The sequence below is a fragment of the Staurois parvus genome, unplaced genomic scaffold (genome assembly GCF_062004578.1).
Source record: "Staurois parvus isolate SC_StPar_1 unplaced genomic scaffold, SC_StPar_1.0 ptg000229l, whole genome shotgun sequence".
Lineage (NCBI taxonomy): Eukaryota > Metazoa > Chordata > Amphibia > Anura > Ranidae > Staurois > Staurois parvus.
Genome location: NW_028318025.1, coordinates 6488728 through 6508253, shown reverse-complemented (window position 1 = coordinate 6508253; position 19526 = coordinate 6488728). Strand labels below are relative to the sequence as shown.

General features: G+C 40.8%; 1 protein-coding gene across 1 annotated transcript in view; it reads right to left on the bottom strand.

Annotated features, from left to right (window-relative positions):
• The window catches only part of ADGRV1 (adhesion G protein-coupled receptor V1), a 500140-nt gene that overhangs the window by 271452 nt on the left and 209162 nt on the right, over window positions 1–19526 (bottom strand). The window contains exons 57-64 of the mRNA XM_089679659.1: window positions 17909–18111; window positions 15415–15591; window positions 10684–10866; window positions 8734–8913; window positions 7031–7195; window positions 5112–5229; window positions 3266–3389; window positions 466–604 (exon numbers count right to left, since the gene is read on the bottom strand). Coding sequence (XP_089535785.1) covers window positions 466–604; window positions 3266–3389; window positions 5112–5229; window positions 7031–7195; window positions 8734–8913; window positions 10684–10866; window positions 15415–15591; window positions 17909–18111 — 1289 coding nt within the window. The remainder of the gene's footprint in view (window positions 1–465; window positions 605–3265; window positions 3390–5111; window positions 5230–7030; window positions 7196–8733; window positions 8914–10683; window positions 10867–15414; window positions 15592–17908; window positions 18112–19526) is intronic.

The following is a 19526-nucleotide window of genomic DNA, read 5'->3' as shown; positions in this document are numbered from 1 at the left end:
CTGTCCTCTACGGGCTGTCAGATGGAAATGGACAGCCTGTCCATTTCCATTCGACTGTCATCGGACCAGCCAGACAGATGGAGAATGGATCCCCATCCATCTGTTTTTAGTGGACAGGATCAGATCAGATGCAGTCAGGTATCCGTTTACACTCGCTGCTCCATAGAGAACAATGAAGCGTCCGATTGGCTCTGCTTAAAAAACGGACAGGCGGACCCAATCTGTCCGCTCATGTGAAAGGGGCCTTAAGTGTCAATTTGCAATTCAAAAACTTTATACATACAATAAAAAATATATATATAAAATACAGGTTTAAAAAATGTATTAAACAAGCTTTATATTTATTCTTTATAATAACATACAATCGTTTTTGGAAAGAAACAAAAAAAACTAGCACTCCTAAAACTAGGCAAATAGATCAATCTTAATATATAACTTATACACTAAACATTTCTCTACACACACCTGTATAATGATAACAGCAGCAGATTGCCTGTCTCTCAGTGTCACCATTCCTGATGTCTCAACAAATTCACTTGTATAAACAGGAGTTATATTCCAATAAACAGTAACTTCACCGTAAATCCCAGGTCCTCGAATAAGACTAAAGAATAAAAAATATCATCAGAAAAAAAGTCTCTGTTGATGCTTCTCAAACTTCTACTTATCATGGACAATCATAAAAACTTTTCACATGTTCTTATATCATCTAAAGTCTAGTACACACGATCAGAAAATCGTACAAAAAAATCTGATAGTTAATAGAAAGCTTTTGTCCAAAATCATTAGAAGTGACAAGCACAAATAATTTTCTCGTACGATACCAGATCGTACGATTTTCATTTAACCAGTACAGTTTTCATCCAAAAATACAAAAATGCAATATAATAAATTATATCATTTTCAAATTTTTATTCTGTTGTACAAGAATTTTCATAACTTTAGTAAACTCTTCACTTTTAATATGACACTAGTATTAAAAAAAAACAAAAAAAAGGATGATCATTCATCGGATATTTTCATCGTGTGTATGGACCTAAGTCTACAGGATTACTAATACACCAGAGATAACACTAATTTGCTTCTACAGCAGCGCTGGGGTATGTTCCTGACAAAGCAGTGACTTAGATAAGCAGCAAAATTTCTTCACCATTACAGAACAAGCCCTTTTGAATGTGAATAACTGTTTCTAGCTAGTGTCAGAAAACTCAGAATTCCTTATGTCTACACTTGTTCCAGCAACAAAAAGAATATTGAAACCAATGTGTCAGCAGACGGCCATGAAACTAGTATTCTCAAAAGGAGAGTTCAGCAATGGCAACCTCCATAATTTTCTCATGATAGAGTCGCCTTCAAGATGTACATTAGTTCTCAAAGTGATGGTTGAGGTTTGTTTGAGGAAGACAGCTTAGGTTTGGTCTTCATGACACATCACAACATTTTTTTAAATTATTCACAGGAGTTTGGGGGTCAGCTGAAAAACATTCGTTGGGTGAATTTGTTCCACCATGTGCTGTCACCTTGCTACATGTTACTTAGCCTCTTCAGCTGTAGTACCACATTCTTGACTTTTCTGCATATGTAACAACTGAAGAAAAATGTAGACACAAGCTGTGGGAACCATATGTATATAACAGAGAAAAATGGAAAGAAGGCAATAGTGCTCCATTAGGGAGATGATAATTCAAGCAAGATGCTTTGAGCTTTGGTAACAGGGTCTTAGATTCACCAAAGGCAAGTAGGCTGTTTACTTTGAAAGGTAATTTTCCCTTAACTTAGTTAATGTGGTGAAAAAACACCAACATGTCTTAAAAAAATTAATAAAAACAGAATCACTGAGTTGGAAAAAGGATCACTCCCTTCCTAAAAATGACTTGTAAACTCAATCAGGTGTAGCTCATCTTCTCAGTGGCACACAAATCCATTTGACTTTCAACTGTGATCAGCTGTGGTCATTTTGCTCAGATTAGCTCAGCATGAAGAGAGCTTTCCTGCAGCATTTCAGTCCCTGATGGTGCAACTGAAGCAAACAATCAACTATGAGTGGCAAGGCACTTCAAAAGATTTCTGGGATAAAGTTGTGGACAGGCACAAGTCAGGAGGTGGATACAAAAAAATTCAAAGGCTTTATCAATGCCTAGAAGCACAGTGAAGTCTATTATTAGGTAGCGGAAGGTATTTGGTGCAACACAGACCCTCCCTTGATCAGGACATCACTCCAAATTGGATGAAAGATCCAGGAGGAAACTGATCAAAGAGTTTGGGGATGCCCGCTTCCTGTTCCAAGAGGACTGCGCACCAGTGCACAAAGCAAGGTTCCTGACCTCAACCCGATAGAACACCCATGGGATGAATTAGAGTGGAGACTGCGAGCCAGAATATTTCATCAGACATCAGTGCCTGACCTCACAAGTGCACTTCTGGAAGAATGGTCAAACATTCCCATAGTTGCATACATAGTTACATAGTAAGTCTGGCTGAAAAAAGACAAAAGTCCATCTATAAAGTCCATAGACACACTCCTAAACCTTGTGGACAGCCTTCCCATAAGAGTTGAAGCTGTAATAGTTGCAAAGGGTGGGCTAACTCAATATTGAATCCTACAGACTAAGACTGGGATGCCATTGAAGTTCATGTGTGTGTAAAGGCAAGCGTCCCAATACTTTTGGCAATATACCGTAGTATATATTTATATATATGAGATCTCGTATAAAAAAGGTTAGTAGTGGCACAATGTAGCATCATAAGAAGTTACTCTGCTGCATGGAAAGTCATACTCCCTGTCATTGTTGAGAAGACACGGTCATCTATTTTTGGCTGTGTTTAAAGACAAGGAATAATTCTAAAGGTACAGAGTGTTTTCTTTACAGTAAACTAACATGAAGACATTTTTAGAGCTCTTTCTAGAACAATGAACTTCAATTTTACAAGGTGTCAGTTAACCTTTAAACACATAAATTGTTATGTTCTAGACAGACATGCACTAGAGATTATTTCTATCTGCTCACAGAAACACAAAATATCCTTTTGGGGCTATTAAAGTAGAAATACTCAGGCTTACTAAAAAAGAAGTTCAAACAGGAATTCAAATTTTGCAAGATGGTTCTATTAGTTGCTATGGACGGCATTTAGCACATTGTACTTTACCATATTACATACCGACCAATATATGATTAGGAAATTATAGTATATGTACTATATGCTATAATCACTGGATTAAGAAGAAGCTCTAAACAAATTATATTGATTACAGTGAATGAAATACCTGATATGGGCTGTTCCATTATAGTTCCCAGAGGGCTCACCAATGAGAACATTAAGGGATGATGGGGCTAATCCAACTATACCAGCTGCCCCTACATCCCCAGCAATAACAACTGTGGCTGTACCTGGAAAGCAATAAGATGGAAGTCAGAAATATACTGTTCATCTATATATACAACAATACTGTTTATGGATTATTTATATAAGATACATGGCACCACCTTCTTCTCCCTGTCTTCCCGTGAATGATTCACCACTTGAAAACTGAAGAATCACATTGGAGTGAATGTTAGTATTTTGTAGATATGTGGGAAATATTTGAGATATGTGGGAAATTGTATGGATTCACCATGTTTCAATTTGTACATGCCTTAAACAGTGAACTTGTATAATGTTACTTAGCAGCAAGTGACTTGGATTTGCTGCTGAGGTAGGGTTTCATTTTAGGCTTTTTTAGGCTATTTTAGACAGTGTGCGTATATTCATATGTGTGTGTGTTATTGTTTTTATGTTTACAGATGTCAGGAGTCTTTATAGAATTTAATTGTGCAATGACAATAAAGTATTTATATTTACAGTATATCACGAAGCATGGTCAGAGTCTGCAGCTCTCCCACCCTTAAATTGCCTTCATTCTTACAGGATTTGGGGGTTCTTCTCCCTGTTAGCTCCTGTCAAAGTTAAAATTGGCATGGATCTGCCTGCACAGCCACATCAGGTGCAATGAATAAAACCCAATCAGCTTCCAGGTTTTATTGCCAAAGCTTACATGAACAAGCTGAAGTTAGAAGCTGATTGCCCACCATTCACAGTGGCACAAGATTCTGAATGCTCCAGTTTTAGTAAATCCCCCCCTATGTGTCCTGCCTGCCACCACGACAGAGGAACTTGTGGTTCTTAATGGAAGTTAAGTGTGGTGACATTTATACATTCATGGTCTTTTGACACTTCAAGCAGCCCTGTAACCAGAGGTCGTATTCATGAAATACTGATTGCAGGTGCAATGTTTTCCAGGAACCTATGAAAAAAAAATAATAAATGCTCATTTCAAGTAAAATACCATGCCCTCTTTACAAATAATCCCTATCTTTCATTATTCATCTTCTCAGAACTGCAAAGGAAGTGGTTTTTGAAATACTTCACTTTTTCAGGTGATGTAATTGCAGGTCTGAACAAGGAGTAAATAGCTATATATTACCCAGCAGTTATCACTGAGTGGGTGGCAGTCCCACACTGTTTGAAGTATGAATAGAAGAGTATCTCAATTTAGGACCACTATCCCAACATATATTATTTGTACAGGACCAGGTGGCAAATGTCCTCCCTGCCTGTAGGAAATCATGAGCCCCATCCTACTTTTTATCTGGAATGCACCTTCATACCACTGTCTTTGAGTGTATAAGAAGCCTCCCCAAGATTCTCACACTAGGGGACAATTTCAGAAGCGTTTATATCTTATTACAATATGCTTTGCACATGTAACTGGACAAGAATTTGCTAAAACATCTACAATGTCAAGCACTATTTAGTATAACTGGCTCCTGACACATGTTGAACGGGTACAAGAGGGAAGTGTTCAGCACTGTCAGTATACACTACAGCTCCCCCCTGCTATCTAGTAACAAGCAATTAATTTGTGTATATCAATTTGAATCCTAGCAATCAGTGTTAGAATGCTATTCTGTGGTGCCCTCTGATCCCCTAGGAGAACTCCCAGACCAGTACCCCCATGTTGAGGGCTTTTGTGATATTGACAAACCCTTGTGAGTACAAGACCTTGGAAGAATGAGATTCATGTACACAGCATGTTGCTATTAACGTGTAGACATAGTCAGCATGGGATTTACCATCTACAGGAGAGATGACTGAATAGTCGACTGACACCAACTGAATAGTGAATGATTCCATTCCTTCCAGAAGGCCATCTTGAATTGCTTTCAGAGTAAATGATTTTCTAGTGTCAGTCTGAAAATGCAAATAAGACATTGATTTATAAACTTCAAAGAATGTATACTGTTGGAGCATTTTACACATCATATAAATAGGAACTTTTATGCCTCTTGGAAGATTTAGAATTTTCATGGTCACCGCCAAAAGAATCTCAGACAGAGCTCTTGGGACAATGATAAGCAGGGTTTTTTTTCTCAGAGAATAGGTACTGGAACTCTCTCTTTCCAAATCACCCCTTGTCTCTGCCCCTTACTCACCTCCCAGTACAGCCCTTTTAAAGAATGCAGAACCAAGTATCATGTTGTGGTCCTAAGTAATTTGTATGGAATTTGTTAATGATAACAAGAAAATCAGTAAAATAGATCTCCTGCAGCCAGCAACAATGGACACCCCCCAGCAAAAACAGATCTCCACAGCAACAATGAGCCACCTACAAAAAATTACCCCTCCAGCAACAATAGACCACTGGCAATAAATTAATAAAAATAAAGTGCAGCACTACAAATCTAGCTAATTTATAAATAATAGTGAATACTATAAGTGATGATAATATAAAAGTCCAAAAAAGATGCTTCTATATAGAATTTCCTTCTTCCTGCGATCACTGAGTGCTCCAACCAAAGAAATGTGCACAATTCCTCCACCAGATGTCTGCTCACCTGCTCAATATCAATAGACCCTCCTGCAGTTAGCAACAATAGACTTGTCCCTCTACAGTAGATCCCTCCCAGCAAAAATTGACCTCAAAGCAACATAAAACCCACCCCTAGCAACAATAGATCACCCACCAGCAACAATAGTCCTCCCCGTTAACAATAGACCCCCCACAAAAATATATCCCCTCAAACAACAATAGCAGTCAGCATCAACAGACCATCCAGCACACTCCAGCACCCTGTGCCATTACATACATTCAGTGCATGAGGTGTAGGAATTGCATTACACCACATTTCGGCTGAAAAAAAGCCCTAATGAGAAGAATCTGGGAACCTTAATATCTTTTTACTGTGTATAAAGACACTTAACCACAAATCATATGGCACAGGAAGCCTCCACAAACATTGAAGCAACATTTGTAGACTTTCAATCACTGTCATTGGTACTACAATGGCTGCCTTAGATCTAGGTCAAGTTGTACATTGTATTTCTAATTTCTCTTTGTCACAGGTTTCCAACCTTCTCAAATTAAATCAGCCAAAAGACGACTATTGCAGTCTGTCTAAGTCTCACATAGGTTTATCCAGGTAAGCCTGATGGAATCCATACACTTTTAGGACAAATTACTGTCATTTCATCCATAAATTCTCTGAAAGCACCGTGAAAACTCTGGCAGTGACATAAGACGTACAGATTGCATAATAGCATCAGCTTCCAAGTGGAATAGGTACTTATTGCAAAGATCTTTCAAAATATTTATCAACAATAGAAAATGATAGGCTAATTCCAAGGATGTCCAACGTACATATTTAGCAGAGAGTGGGATAGCCAGAAATAAAACAAATCTCTGGCTGGAGTCCTGATCAACAATATATTGTCACTGTTGTTACATAAGAATTGCTACATGGCAAAGAGCAGTATAACAGCTTTCATTTATAAAATGAATGCCGTATTTGTTATATAAGCCACTCCAATAGCACTGCACAGGTAAGGACCCATATAATTACCTATTACGACATTTCATACAATGCAATGTTTTTTTTTTTTATAAAGGAAGCTTTTTTATCCATTCAACTGAAATACTTTGTCTTCAGAATATAAAAAGCATAAATGCTTTATTGAAAATATATCCAATACAATAAAAGGACTTCATGTGTACCTCGTTGAAGATTAGAGTTCCATTTAATGGGCTTAGGTCATATTGTCCAGACTCCTCCACTATCCAGATAATTTTCACTGCACCTCGACCACCTTGACTTCGCACGACTGTCAGAGTCACTTCTCCAGCTGGGTCGCCTATTCTCTGAGGTTCAGAAATCACAACCTAAAAAAACAGTGATGTAATGTGATCACATTTAAAACCAATTCAGCAATAAATACAAAATATCAACTCCTTATTGTCACATTAAGGGAAGTCATTCTCCACTGTATTTTAACATTATTCATTACTTGGGCAGCAAGATGGCCCAAGTGATTATCACTTTTGCCTAGCAGTATTGTAATCTTTGGTCCTTTCCCAAGGTCACAGTCTGCATTGAGTTTGTATGTTCTTTTTCTGTCCATTTGCTATGAAGCAGCCAAAAACTTAGGGGACTATGCATGCTCTTTGAGAAAGAACATTAGAGCAGACGGTGGACATAATATGATGGATAATTCTGCACTGTGTACGCAGGCCTTTGCAATTCTCTGAATGAATGGGTGTTTGGCCAAGCAAAGCACCAGCTATAGGGTTCTTGGAAGTTAGGAGCCTGCACCTGTCGGTTTCCTACCAACCAGTGACTAACACCAACCTGGCAAATTCCGCTGTTAGCTGGGGATCCCCAGCTGACAGGTGAATATAAACAAATGGATAGTGGAAAAAAAATAAAAATAAATAATGGCCCCCAGCGTAAGAGTGAGTAGTGACTTCAGGTGTCACCAGGGAATAATAGCCACACCATATGTAACAGGGAAGTAGCATGAGTAGTCATGATGGGAAACCACAAGTGGATTTGTTACTGGAGTGCTGAACTACAGTTGGATGTATTTACTGAGGTTTTATTTTTGTGGCTTTCCCTTAGGGAAGAAGCAAGGTAGGGAGATGCAAGACTTGTTTTGGGACTACTTGCATCCGCTTTGCATGGGATGCTGGACACAGGGCAACCCCCCTTGTAGTTGTGGGCTTCTCCTCAACTATTCTCTCTTTTGATTCTCTCTCTCTGTATCATTTGCAATCAAATATTCCCTGTCAAGGGATGACTAAAGTATATACATATTTAATTATCTGTATTCAGTAAATAGTTAAAAGGCTTTTGTTGTGTGGAATCTTCCTTCTCCTATCTATACGATGGGGACATCCTCTGGAAACAGCCATTGCTGGCAAAAGCTACAACCGGAGTTCATTGTGGAAGGTCTGAAGCATATATAAAGCAGACTGCTGGGGATGATGGTCAGGCCTGGCTGAGGGTTTCCCAGAATGACCCTTAGAGGGGTGTCCATAGTATCTCAGTAGGTCTAGAGAATCTCCCCTGGGTCCAGGCAGGAATGGGTTAATGAGACCTTTGGGGATGTCCTTCCCCAAAACATTGCAGTTAAACATGGGGAGGTCATGCAGCCTGGCATAAGGCCCCTGTTATATTACACTAGGATAAGTGGTTTGCATCCAGGTTATATTGTGTCTGCTATCACAAATAATGCATTTTACTCACATCACTTCCATTACGTATGCAAAAAAACAAGGGGCTAATTCCTAATTTAAAAATACAATTATCTCTATATGAGAAATAAATACAGTAAATGGCAAAACTTACTGAATTAGTCTTTCGGTATTATAAAAAATATTTTTACACTTACGCATATAGTGCAAATCTATGACATACTTACCCTATTGGTCTCAAATCCAAACAATCCAAGAGGAGAATCATTTGGTGGAATGCTGACCACAACGGTGACTTCATTTCCTAGACTGGCATTATTTGTCACCCGCTTTAGCGAAACATTGAATGTTTCTAAATACTCCACAAACGTATCATCCACAATTACAATTTCTATTACTCCTGCCGACTGAAGAAAAACAAAATATGCATTATTTAATATTTATAAGACTGTATAAAAAAATATAAAACAAAATGACTGCAAAGCATCATATTATGATCTATTGTATGTAACAGGCCAATGGCCATGTGTAGTCTGTTTCCTTGTTTTCATGTTATGTGGTTTCCACTGCCCTCCAGTGGACAATGCATGTCTTAACACAGTCACCTACAGTCTACTACTGTAATTCACAGATGGTTTTGCAGGTTGTGCATCTACTGTCTTCTTTGGTTAAATATTATTGATGCTAAAATCATGTTTTTTCAGTGGAAAAAACAAATGTGATTTTCACTACAACCACCCTTGTGTTTCCAACTAACACCTATCCTTACTACTTATTGCTGCTATAACACAGTTTTGCATATGGTACCCTGAGGTGCTGTCAGGGTTTCCCCTGAGGTGCCATGGGCACGGGACTCAATTTTCCCTTTACCAGTGTCATGAGTTGTCATGGTTTGGGCAGGCTGAATGTCAGTACCATAACAATCAATGACACTCTAGGACCAAGACTCATGGCATGATTCATTGCTATGGTGATTAAAACTGGCTCACCAGCACCATGGCAACATATGACTCTGATCTAGGGCAGGCGGCATGCAGGGCCACTCTCAGAATTCAGTTTGCCTCCTCCAGACCATCTCCACCTCCTACCCTCTGCTGCGCTGCTGGAGCCAAAAAGTAGGGTTCTGTTCTGAAAAGGGGGCTCTGTGATGGGGTGACTGTGTGATTGGGGGGCTCAGTGATGGGAGGTCTCATGTGTAGGGGACCTTTAATGTATAGGGATGACTTTGATGTGCTGAGGGACTCTCATGTGAGGGCAGGGGGCTCTTATGTGAAGAGAGGACCTTGGACCTGATGGAGAGCTTTTGATGTTATGGGGGCCTCTGATGTAATGGGGGACTTCTGGGGAGTCATGGGCAATCTCTGCTGTGATGGGAGGTCTCTGATGTATAAAGGGGCCTATGATATGATGGGGGGGACTTCTGATGTGAAGGGCGGCTTTTGATGCAAAGTTATTTTCATCACGTCGGTTGTATGCATTGTCCTAGGTTTCCCACTGATAAGTAACATTTAGGTTTTTTACACTTTATACTGGGGTTCCTTGAGATTTTGCATACGTTTAAAGGGTTCCAGTTAAGAAAAGCTGTGCTAACACTTCATCTGCCCCCTAAAATTAAGCCTGATCACAATTCTCTCTCTCTTCACATGCAGAACACTACTATTATTTTTAATATACTGTGTGGATGAACTGTGTGACCGTATAGAGATATGGATAGTACAGATATGGATAGTACACAGAAATGTGTGTAGTGAACACAAAATTAAATCTGGTCTCAGCTACCCTTTAAACTATCCTACCCTTGCAGCTACTCTTAAAGCTCACCACACATACTACAATCTGACTGTACACTCTCCTTTATATCTACCTAAAGCTACATAGTATAAGGACCTGCATTTTTATATAGTTTTGGCACATCTAAAGTTGATTGTCCAAATATTATACCATCAGATTGTACTGTGTATGGTAAGCTTTCCTGTAGTCCTACAAATCATACAGAAAATGGTTTTATTTTAAAAATGTGTTTATAAAACATGCCAATTTTGTTTTTATATTTGCACAGCTATAAAAGAATGTCTGAGAAATCATTTACATTTTTTAGAGCGTTAAACTGCACAGCAGCAAGTCCTGAAGAGGATGTGATTTCATCACTATAGTTTATGTATAACAGTTGTACAGACCTGTCCATCAGAAAATGAGAGATTCCCTGAAGAAGGCATGAAGTCATCACGACTCGCTGTGATTGGCAGAGCTTCCCAGTAAACAGTGATAATGCCAAAGTTTCCAGCTTGTCTGACAACAGGAAGCCTGAGTACATTCTGTGGAGGTGGAACTTCGTAAGCCAGCACAGCTCCATTTACAGTCTGAAAAATACACAACCTCATGTTTACAGCACAAAACAATAGCAAGATTATTTTATGATGTTGAACAGTTCTACTAAGGAGAAGGGAACGGGGCACTTTTAGCATTTCATCACCTCCTTGACTTTTTACAAGTCCAAATGGCCAATCATTCATGATATACGGTGTACATAGGGAAACAAAATGCAGTAGAATTATGCACAGTATGATTACACACAATATGATCAATTAGTGCCATGTTTACAAGAAAAATAATTGGAACATTTAAGGCTACTGGGGACTACAAAAGAGTTCTGTTAGAACAGGGCTGGTGGGGGAATGTAAAGAAGAGGACAGTCCTGTTTCAAACCCCTAGGCAACTGCTATCCCTACATCTGAACTTCAAACCTGACACAGAGCTCCTTTAGTACTGGATTTAGTCAATGTTACCAGTTATTGATTGATACATTATATGGTTAAAATACAAAGTTTCATTCCCAGATAACATGTCCCTGAGATCAATAAGAGACAGTCATCACGGTCTATTGTAGGTTTGGCTGGTGTTTACACTGCAGCATCTGAAATCTGATTTTCTGCTCTTAAAGAAGCAAGGCCTTGTTTACACGGACCGCAGAGGAGTGTTGAGCTATGTTTTCACCAACCCCTGACTGCAGAGTTGTAAGCCAACATGGCCGGTGCCCATGTAAGTAATGCTGCAATTGTGACAAAGTGCCACAATGTGGTAGGAAACTGACATTGTCATCACTCCTCTCTGCAGTACTGTACTGTGAGCACAGGCTTATATGGTGACAAACCCCTACAATGTGTGTCCATGATGATGGTTGAGATTCAACTTTGAAGAAGGCTAGCAATTGAAAATGGTTTATGCGGAAGACATCACTGGATATAAGAGGAATTTTGCAGTGAGAGCTGTTTTTTTTTATTCTAACATGTTTGGATATACTATTTAGCAGCTGGAAACATGTAGAGGGTGCTGTGTATGAATACAACTATCCTATATTATTGTTAATATACAGGATTTATATAGCACCGACAGTTTAAGGAGCACTTTACAGGCAATACATTTACAATACAATTTAGTACAGTAGGAATCAGAGGGCCCTGCTCGTTAGAGCTTACGATCTAAGAGGGTGGGTCAAGAAATACAAAAGGTAATATCTGTGGACGATGGGCTGATGGAGAGAATAAATGTACAGATATTAGGTGGGGGCAGGATAAGCCTCTGGGAAGAGATTGATTTTTAGGGTTCATCTAAAAGTGGACAGAGTAGGAGATAGTTGAATAAATTTGGGTAGGAAGTTGCAGAGGATGGGAGACGACAAAGGAGCTAGAGAGCAGGAGGTCTTGGGAGGAACAAAGAGAAAGATTTGGTTGGTATTTTGGGACAAGGTTAGTGATGTAGCTGGGGGCAGAGTTGTGGATGGCTTTATAAGTTGTTGTTAGTATCTTAAATTTAATTTGTTGGCTGAGCGGAAGCCAGTGGAGGGATAAGCAGAGAGGGGTAGCAGACACTGAGCAGTTTTTAATGTGGATGAGTCTGGCAGCAGCATTCATGATGGACTGAAGGGGGGATAGCCTATGTAAATGTAAGCCAATGAGGAGGGAATTGCAGTAGTTGAGCTATGACCAGGGAGAGAATTAAAAGTTTTGTGATGTCGTTGTTTAGGAAGGGGCGTATCTTTGGAGTTGTTTCGGAGGCTGACGTGGCAAGCTTTGGACAGTGGTTGGATGTGGGGTTGAAAGGATGGATCAGAATCCAGGACCACACCTAGCACCCTCTCATGTGGGGACAGGTTGCTAGTTGAGCCATTGATTGTGACAGAGAAGTCAGGGAAAGAGGCACATAGGGGAGGGAATATTATGAGTTTGGTTTTGGATAGATTGAGTTTCAGGAAGTGGTGTGACATCCGGTCTGATATGCCTGTTAGTAGATTAGTGATGCATGAGAAGACTGATGGAGTGAGTTAAGGGGTACAGAAATAGATTTGGGCATCATCAGCATAGAAATGGTATTCTAAGCCATGGGAGGCTATCAACTGACCAAGGGAGGAGGTGTAGATAGAGAATAGGAGAGGTCCAAGAACAGAACCTTGGGGAACCCCGATGGAGAAAGGAGGAGGAGGAGAGGAAGTAGAATTTTAAGTGACACTGAAGGTGTGGCGGGATAAGTAGAATGAGAACCAGCGAAGCGTACAGTAGTGAACACCAAAGAAGTAGAGTTTTTTGATGAGTGGGGAGTGGTCCACCATGTCAAAGACAGCAGAAAGGTCCAGGGGTAGGAGTACATAATGGTGTCCATTGGTTTTAGCCGTTAATAGATTGTTTGTGAGTTTTAAAGTTTTTTAGTGTTGAGGGTGAAATCCAGACTGAAGGGGATCAAGAAGGTCAATCTTGGTGAGATGGTCACTCAGTAAACTAGATGTTCAAGGAGCTTGGAGGAAAAGGAGAGTAAGGAGATGGAGCGTAGGTTGTTAAGATTGGTGAGGTCCAGTGAGGGCTTTTTACGTAAGGAGGTGGCTAGTGCATGTTTTAAGAGTTGGAGAAGATGCCAGAAGAGAGGGAGACATTGAAAATGTGAGTCAGAGAGCGTAGGATAGAGCCAAAGGGTGACTGTAGCATATGAGATGGAACAGGGACCAGGGGCAGGTGATTATATTGACATTAGAAAAAAGTTTAGCAACCTTGTCTATAGTAGTGTGGTTGAATGAGGAAAGTAGTTATTAGTACCTGTGGACATGAAGTGTTAAGTGAGGGAAGTACCTGCGCATTGGAGATCTCCTCACAAACTGTATCAATCTTATATTTGAAGTGATTGGCGTTCTGCTGGGCATTGAGTGAGTTAGTGGGTGGAGGCAGTGCATGATGAAGAACAGAGCTGAAGAGAGAAGAGTTGACGGGGACTGGATAAGAAGGTGTTAATGAGAGTGATAAAATAGGTCTGTTTGGCAGTGAGGAGGCAAGAATAGTATTTTTGGAGGGCAGATTTATATCGGTTGAAGTCTTTCTGAGTGTTGGCTGTTTGCTGTAAGGATCAGGGCCTGATTCTGTGTGTAGTGAAGGCTTGTCTCGGAAGGATGACAGTGAACTGTTGTAGACAGAAGTGGCTAGACTGGGGAAGAACAGGGATTATATTTTGTCATAGAGGTGGTCAGTAGCAGAGTAGAGCAGAGAAGGGTTGAGGTGGTGAAGGTTTCTACGGGGAACTGATAGGCTGTTTTAGGAAGAGGAGGTGTAAGACAGAACAGGGTGAAACTAAAAAGGTGGTGATCCAATAGTGGGAGAGGAATGTTGGAGAGGTTGCACAGAGTGAGTGGTTGCACGAGAATGATTGCAGGGATTTCAGAAGAGAAAAAGTAGGGTAGTCATCAAGGAAGCTTGATACCTGTGCAGGGGGCCAAAAGATCACAGCAATTCTTGCAGAAATGGAAGAAAATAGACAAATACAATGTGCCTCAAAAGAGGAGAATGTCAGAGAGAGGGGTGGATGAAGTACATGCTGTGTGGGTGCTGTGTGGGGCTAAAAGAAATTCTCCTATAGGAGAATAAAGCTGCTAAACCATAGTACACTACCTTCACAATTTTTTCCCCACCATATCCAAAGCTCTTGTAGAATGGATTATTATTGTATTGCTCATAGTCTTACAGGATTAAAAAAGCTAACCTGATAGCTTTTATGACCATTAGAAAACCAAGGTCTGGGTGACTACAAACAGGCTGACCTCTATTAACCTTGAATGTTGTAAGAAAACCTCAGTACATGTTGGAACGAGAGGGCTGGCACATGCTCATACTTATATACATGCTCATAATACTCAGCAAGCATTGTCACACTCGCGCAAACTATTAGGCATTAGGCAAAATGTGTTTAAGCTGCACTCTGACATGGATGATGAACTGAGTGGTCTTCATCTAGTTCCTGCTTTACCTGAACCTTGGCTTGCCATACCTGCTTACCTGTATGCAACTCGGCTTGCCCCTGACCTGTCCTTGGATTTCTGTTTACCAACTGTGACCTTGGCTTGTATTCTGACTCTGCTTCTGTCTTGCATTCCTGTACCTCGTTGTCTGGCTGTGCACTGATTCAAGCTTGTATCCTGACTCTGTCTCTGCCTAATGTTCTTGTACCTTGCTGCGCAACTGTTGATGAATTTTGGGTTGTGTCCTGGCTACCCTCCTGTCTGCCAAGCAAGTGTCACTGTATTCCAGTTCCTGCCTGGTGATCTAGGGTCATCTGGTTCCTGCAAACCCAGCTGGGACTACCTGCTACACTGGCCCTCTGTCAGTGATGGCCAGTGACTGGCCCCCCCGTCATCACTATCAGCTCGATCTCCACCAGGTGCATGACAAATGTAAAGCACAGCAGCCGGTTCCTTCACTGTACACTCATCATGTATCTATCATATACTGTAAGTGTAATTAATATTTCCGTACTGCAGCTTTAGTTTAATAAAAGACTTCGTGGGGAAGAAAAATCATTGTGGTTGCCCAACTGGTCATTGAAGTTATTATAAACATTCCTCCAGTGTTATATATCAGCTATTATGCTCCCACCTTGGTAACGTTAAACTGGAATACTCCTCTGGGATCATCATTCTCCAGGATTGTTATTTCACAGATTTCCTCCCCAGGCCTTTTAAGCATTGGTGATCCACTTGATACAGAAGTATTCACAAACTGGACATCAGTAATGTTCAAGAGAAAACCTTCATTTAACTCAGGGATGTTATCCTATAATGAGAGGGCTAAGAATGAGATAGGAAATACTGCAAATGCATGGTAAATATAAGAATTGCATTTAATGAAAGCTGCAGCACTTCAAGTATAACTAAGGGTAAACTTTTTTTTAAGTTTTGGACAGGGTGGAGAGGAATTAGAACACATGTCAAGTTTTCACTGCTGTCTGTGCCTGTTAGGGAGATTTACCCTCCCTGCGTGTCATATGTACTGTTATCACTAAAAGTGAAATTGAAAGAAAATCCAAAATTATGGGTTGCCCCTGAACAGTAATGGCAGAGAAATCTTTCAGTGGGGTCATGGGGACAACTGTTGTGGTGACCCTGGTGACAACAAATGATTCCCCCACTGTGGAGGGATATCCTCTCAATTTCTGTTTGGCTATGGGATTGGAAGTGAAGATAAATCTCCCCAAAGGGACACACATGGCAAAAAAACTGACATATGTTTTAACCCCCCGTTCTCTATCCAACATGAAAAAAAATTGCCTTTAGTTCTACTTTAAATTGACATCCTTTCATGAGAAGATTAAGTTTAAAATAATGCAGGAGGTTGCCCATTGTCTGCCTGTCCAAAGCTGTAATTACAACTAACAGACAAGGAGGAAACACAACATAACGACAGCATATTTTGTTATACATGAATATTTACCCCTAATGTAGCAGCTAGCAAAGCAATTAAATTCACAGTTCCACGAACGGTATAATACACTACATTTGTGGTGTCATGGCTTTATATGGTAAAGGACTTTGTTTATAAAGTGCATAAAGAAGTGTATAAAGCTGTGTTTTTTAAATAATTTGCCATTGCAACTGTTGAATTAGCAGAATTCAGAATTCCCCAAAAGTGCCAAAAAAATATAAGATCTCTGTGTAGATTTTTTATTTCATACACTCCTGATCCTATTGTCTTTTGTCAAACCTCCTACCCTATTTCACAGGAAGACCTTAGAACACTACCAAAATAAGACATCATTGCCTTTACACAAGTCAGACCAAGACTAGGGGTGGAGAAACTGAAAGACTACTTGCCCACTGTGCATTAGTACACCCAGCACTGATGACTAGTGTAGCTCTATCCCCTTATGGGTTGCTGAGTTTTGGGTCCCCCTAAAGCTCTGCATAGCTAGGGAACACGCATTTTCTTTCACAGTTTGCACACTGGAATCAGTAAATAGTCCTTGAGCTTGTTTTTGTTGTTTTTTTAAGGGTCAACATCTTGGATGGGGTCTAGGTGTATACGGGATGCTCAAGGAGACTGTAAACTCGAGGACAACGTAGAGCAACTGTGAACAAAAATGTGGACAAAAATAGTGTCTCCTCTAAAAGCATCCAAAGCTCTTTGGTGTACTTCCTCAGGCCCTAGATGAATCCTCCTCTTCACCCTTCTGCCTGAGGGTAATCCCTGGGCAAGGGGGCCCAAGAACTGTAGGTTTAGAACAGTACTGGATGTGGACTAGTTGGGTATTGCATCTGACCACCCTCTCCTCTTATCTGGCTCAAGGGGCGTAGGAGTACTCACTCTGTCTTTCCCTGTTTGCCTAGTAGGTTGGTGGCTGCCTTCAGGCCTTATGCTGGGATGGATCCTTCTCTGCTTCACAGGCCATCCTCCCAAGAAGACGATGGGACAGAGGAGATCCTCTCTTCCAGCAAATGCCAACAGGTAGGCCCCCTCCCTGTGGCTCCTTCCCAGGCCCCTCACTCCAGCCTTCCTCTCAGTCCATCTGCCACCTGACACTGACCTGCTGCACAGGCTCTGCTGCTTTTAAGGATTGCCTTGGTCACCATGCCTGGCCTCCTGCCAGGGGATTGGCCAAGGTCCCTCAAACATGCATATCTGGCCTTACTCCACCCCTCTTTTAGAAAGTTCTCTAAGTTTCTGAAAGAGTGGGAGGGCTCCAGAAGTCCTAACCTGTCAGAGCCTCCCAGCTTTTCCTGAGGTGAACTCCTGCCTCACTCACAGGCTGACTCATCCCAGGCTGCTACTCAGCTTCTGCCTAAAAAAAAAAAAAAAAAACAGCCTATCTAGCTAACCTGGAGGGTGTTCAACTAGCAAAGAAGAGCAAATTGTCACCCTATTCTTCTGTCAGTTTAGTTCCAAGAGAAACAATGTAAACCAGTGGCCAGAAGTGGCCATTGAATCCAAGTCATGGCCACTGCATATGTTTATGTTTACTAAACTGTTCAATCCAGTACATTATCTCAGACCAAGAGTTTGGTAGGCACCTAAAGGGGGTCAGACATCTTGTCCAGCAACACCTTTAATGCACCTTTTTTGCACATTAACAAGTATTTAACACACATTTACTTACAGGTAAGATGATGAGTTTTACTTGAGCAAACATGCTGTTCTCCCTGATAATAATGATCCTATCTTTAATTGCATAATCTTCATTTTCTGTGGCTCTGTTAACAGGTGGCAGGGAGATGTTTTGTAGAGGTTGCAAGTAAACAGCAATATCACCCACCAATCCTTGTTCTCTAGTCACTTGCAAAGTGATGATGGTAGAATTTCCTGTTTGGATAAAAAAAATATCATATTAGATGTCATACCCTTAAAAGGCACCTGCCAGTGAGCTACATATACAATGATATTCTCAAATTCCAGAACTGTTTACCAGGAACAGTGCCATCACACATAATAAAAATCAATGGATTTGGTTTTAGGACTCTGCAGCTAGTATGCACACCTGGCATTAGTGAAAAAATCAAAACCTTGCAAATGTATTCATCTGGATAACAAGAACAGAGAGTCCTCATCTGGGACCTCCTCCTCTGACATGTTTCACTCACAAGGTTGGCCTTAATCATAGACCTTTACAAATATGAAATAAAGTCAGAGTGTTGTAGAGCAGAATTCCTTAGACAACTTTAGGTCTGCCAGAGTACCTTGCCACTGGCTCACTTTGACTCACAACTGTTCGTCACAGTCAGTTGAGTTCTGCATAAGGTGGAGGCTTTAACTGGATGCTGGGAACATGGGGGAGTTGCATAGTCATTCTTAAATGCAAATTGCCCCTTCCTAAATCCTGAAGACTTGGACCTACTCTGTTTTTATAAAGAGGTAAAGCGCTGACATTTCTTATTAAACACTTTGGGGCTTAATTACTAAAACTGCAGAGTGTAAAATCTTCTGCAGCTCTGCATAGAAACTAATCAGCTTTCAGGTTTTTTTGTCAAAGCTAAATTGAACAAGTTGAAGTTAGAAGCTGATTGGCTACCATGCACAGCTGCACCAGATTTTGCACTCTCCAGTAAACCAACCCCATTGCATCTGGCCAGGGTCAGTGCTAGACTATTTTGTCCTGGCAAGACCAGCTACTTGCCCCTCCCACCAAAAAAAAATAAATTTCAAAATAAACTCCACACTGAGCTAATCCTTGCCAATGTTAGCTCTGTTTGGAGACTGACTCGGGAGAACTTGAAGTGATGTTGTGTGAAGCTGTTCGCTGATCTCCCTCCTTTCTACCGGTGGCATCCACCATGCAGGTCCCAGGACTGTTGATGGGAGCACAGGGCCTGGGAAGCATGGCAGGGAACATGGGGGAAGTGATCTGGAGGCTGCACAGCTATTGGATCATTTCCACCTGACAGTCAGCCTGTTAGATTTACACACAGTCTCAATGAGATGCTTCTTGTTAGTTTTTATTTACACTGAGCCACACTTTTACTGTCCCCTAACCACTCCCCATTATGCTGCAAAGGTACTGCCACCATTATATGGCAGCAGGGGGTTTTACACAACAAACCACCACTATTGCCATACTATGGTGGCAGTGCCTTTGCAGCATAATGAGGAGTGGTTGCGGGACAATAAAAGTGTGGCTCATCCATACATTTTTAATGTCCCTCAAACACATGTGTAAATAAGAACTAACAGGAAGAATCTTACTGTGCTTATGTGATCGTCATCATAATCATGTTGATGAT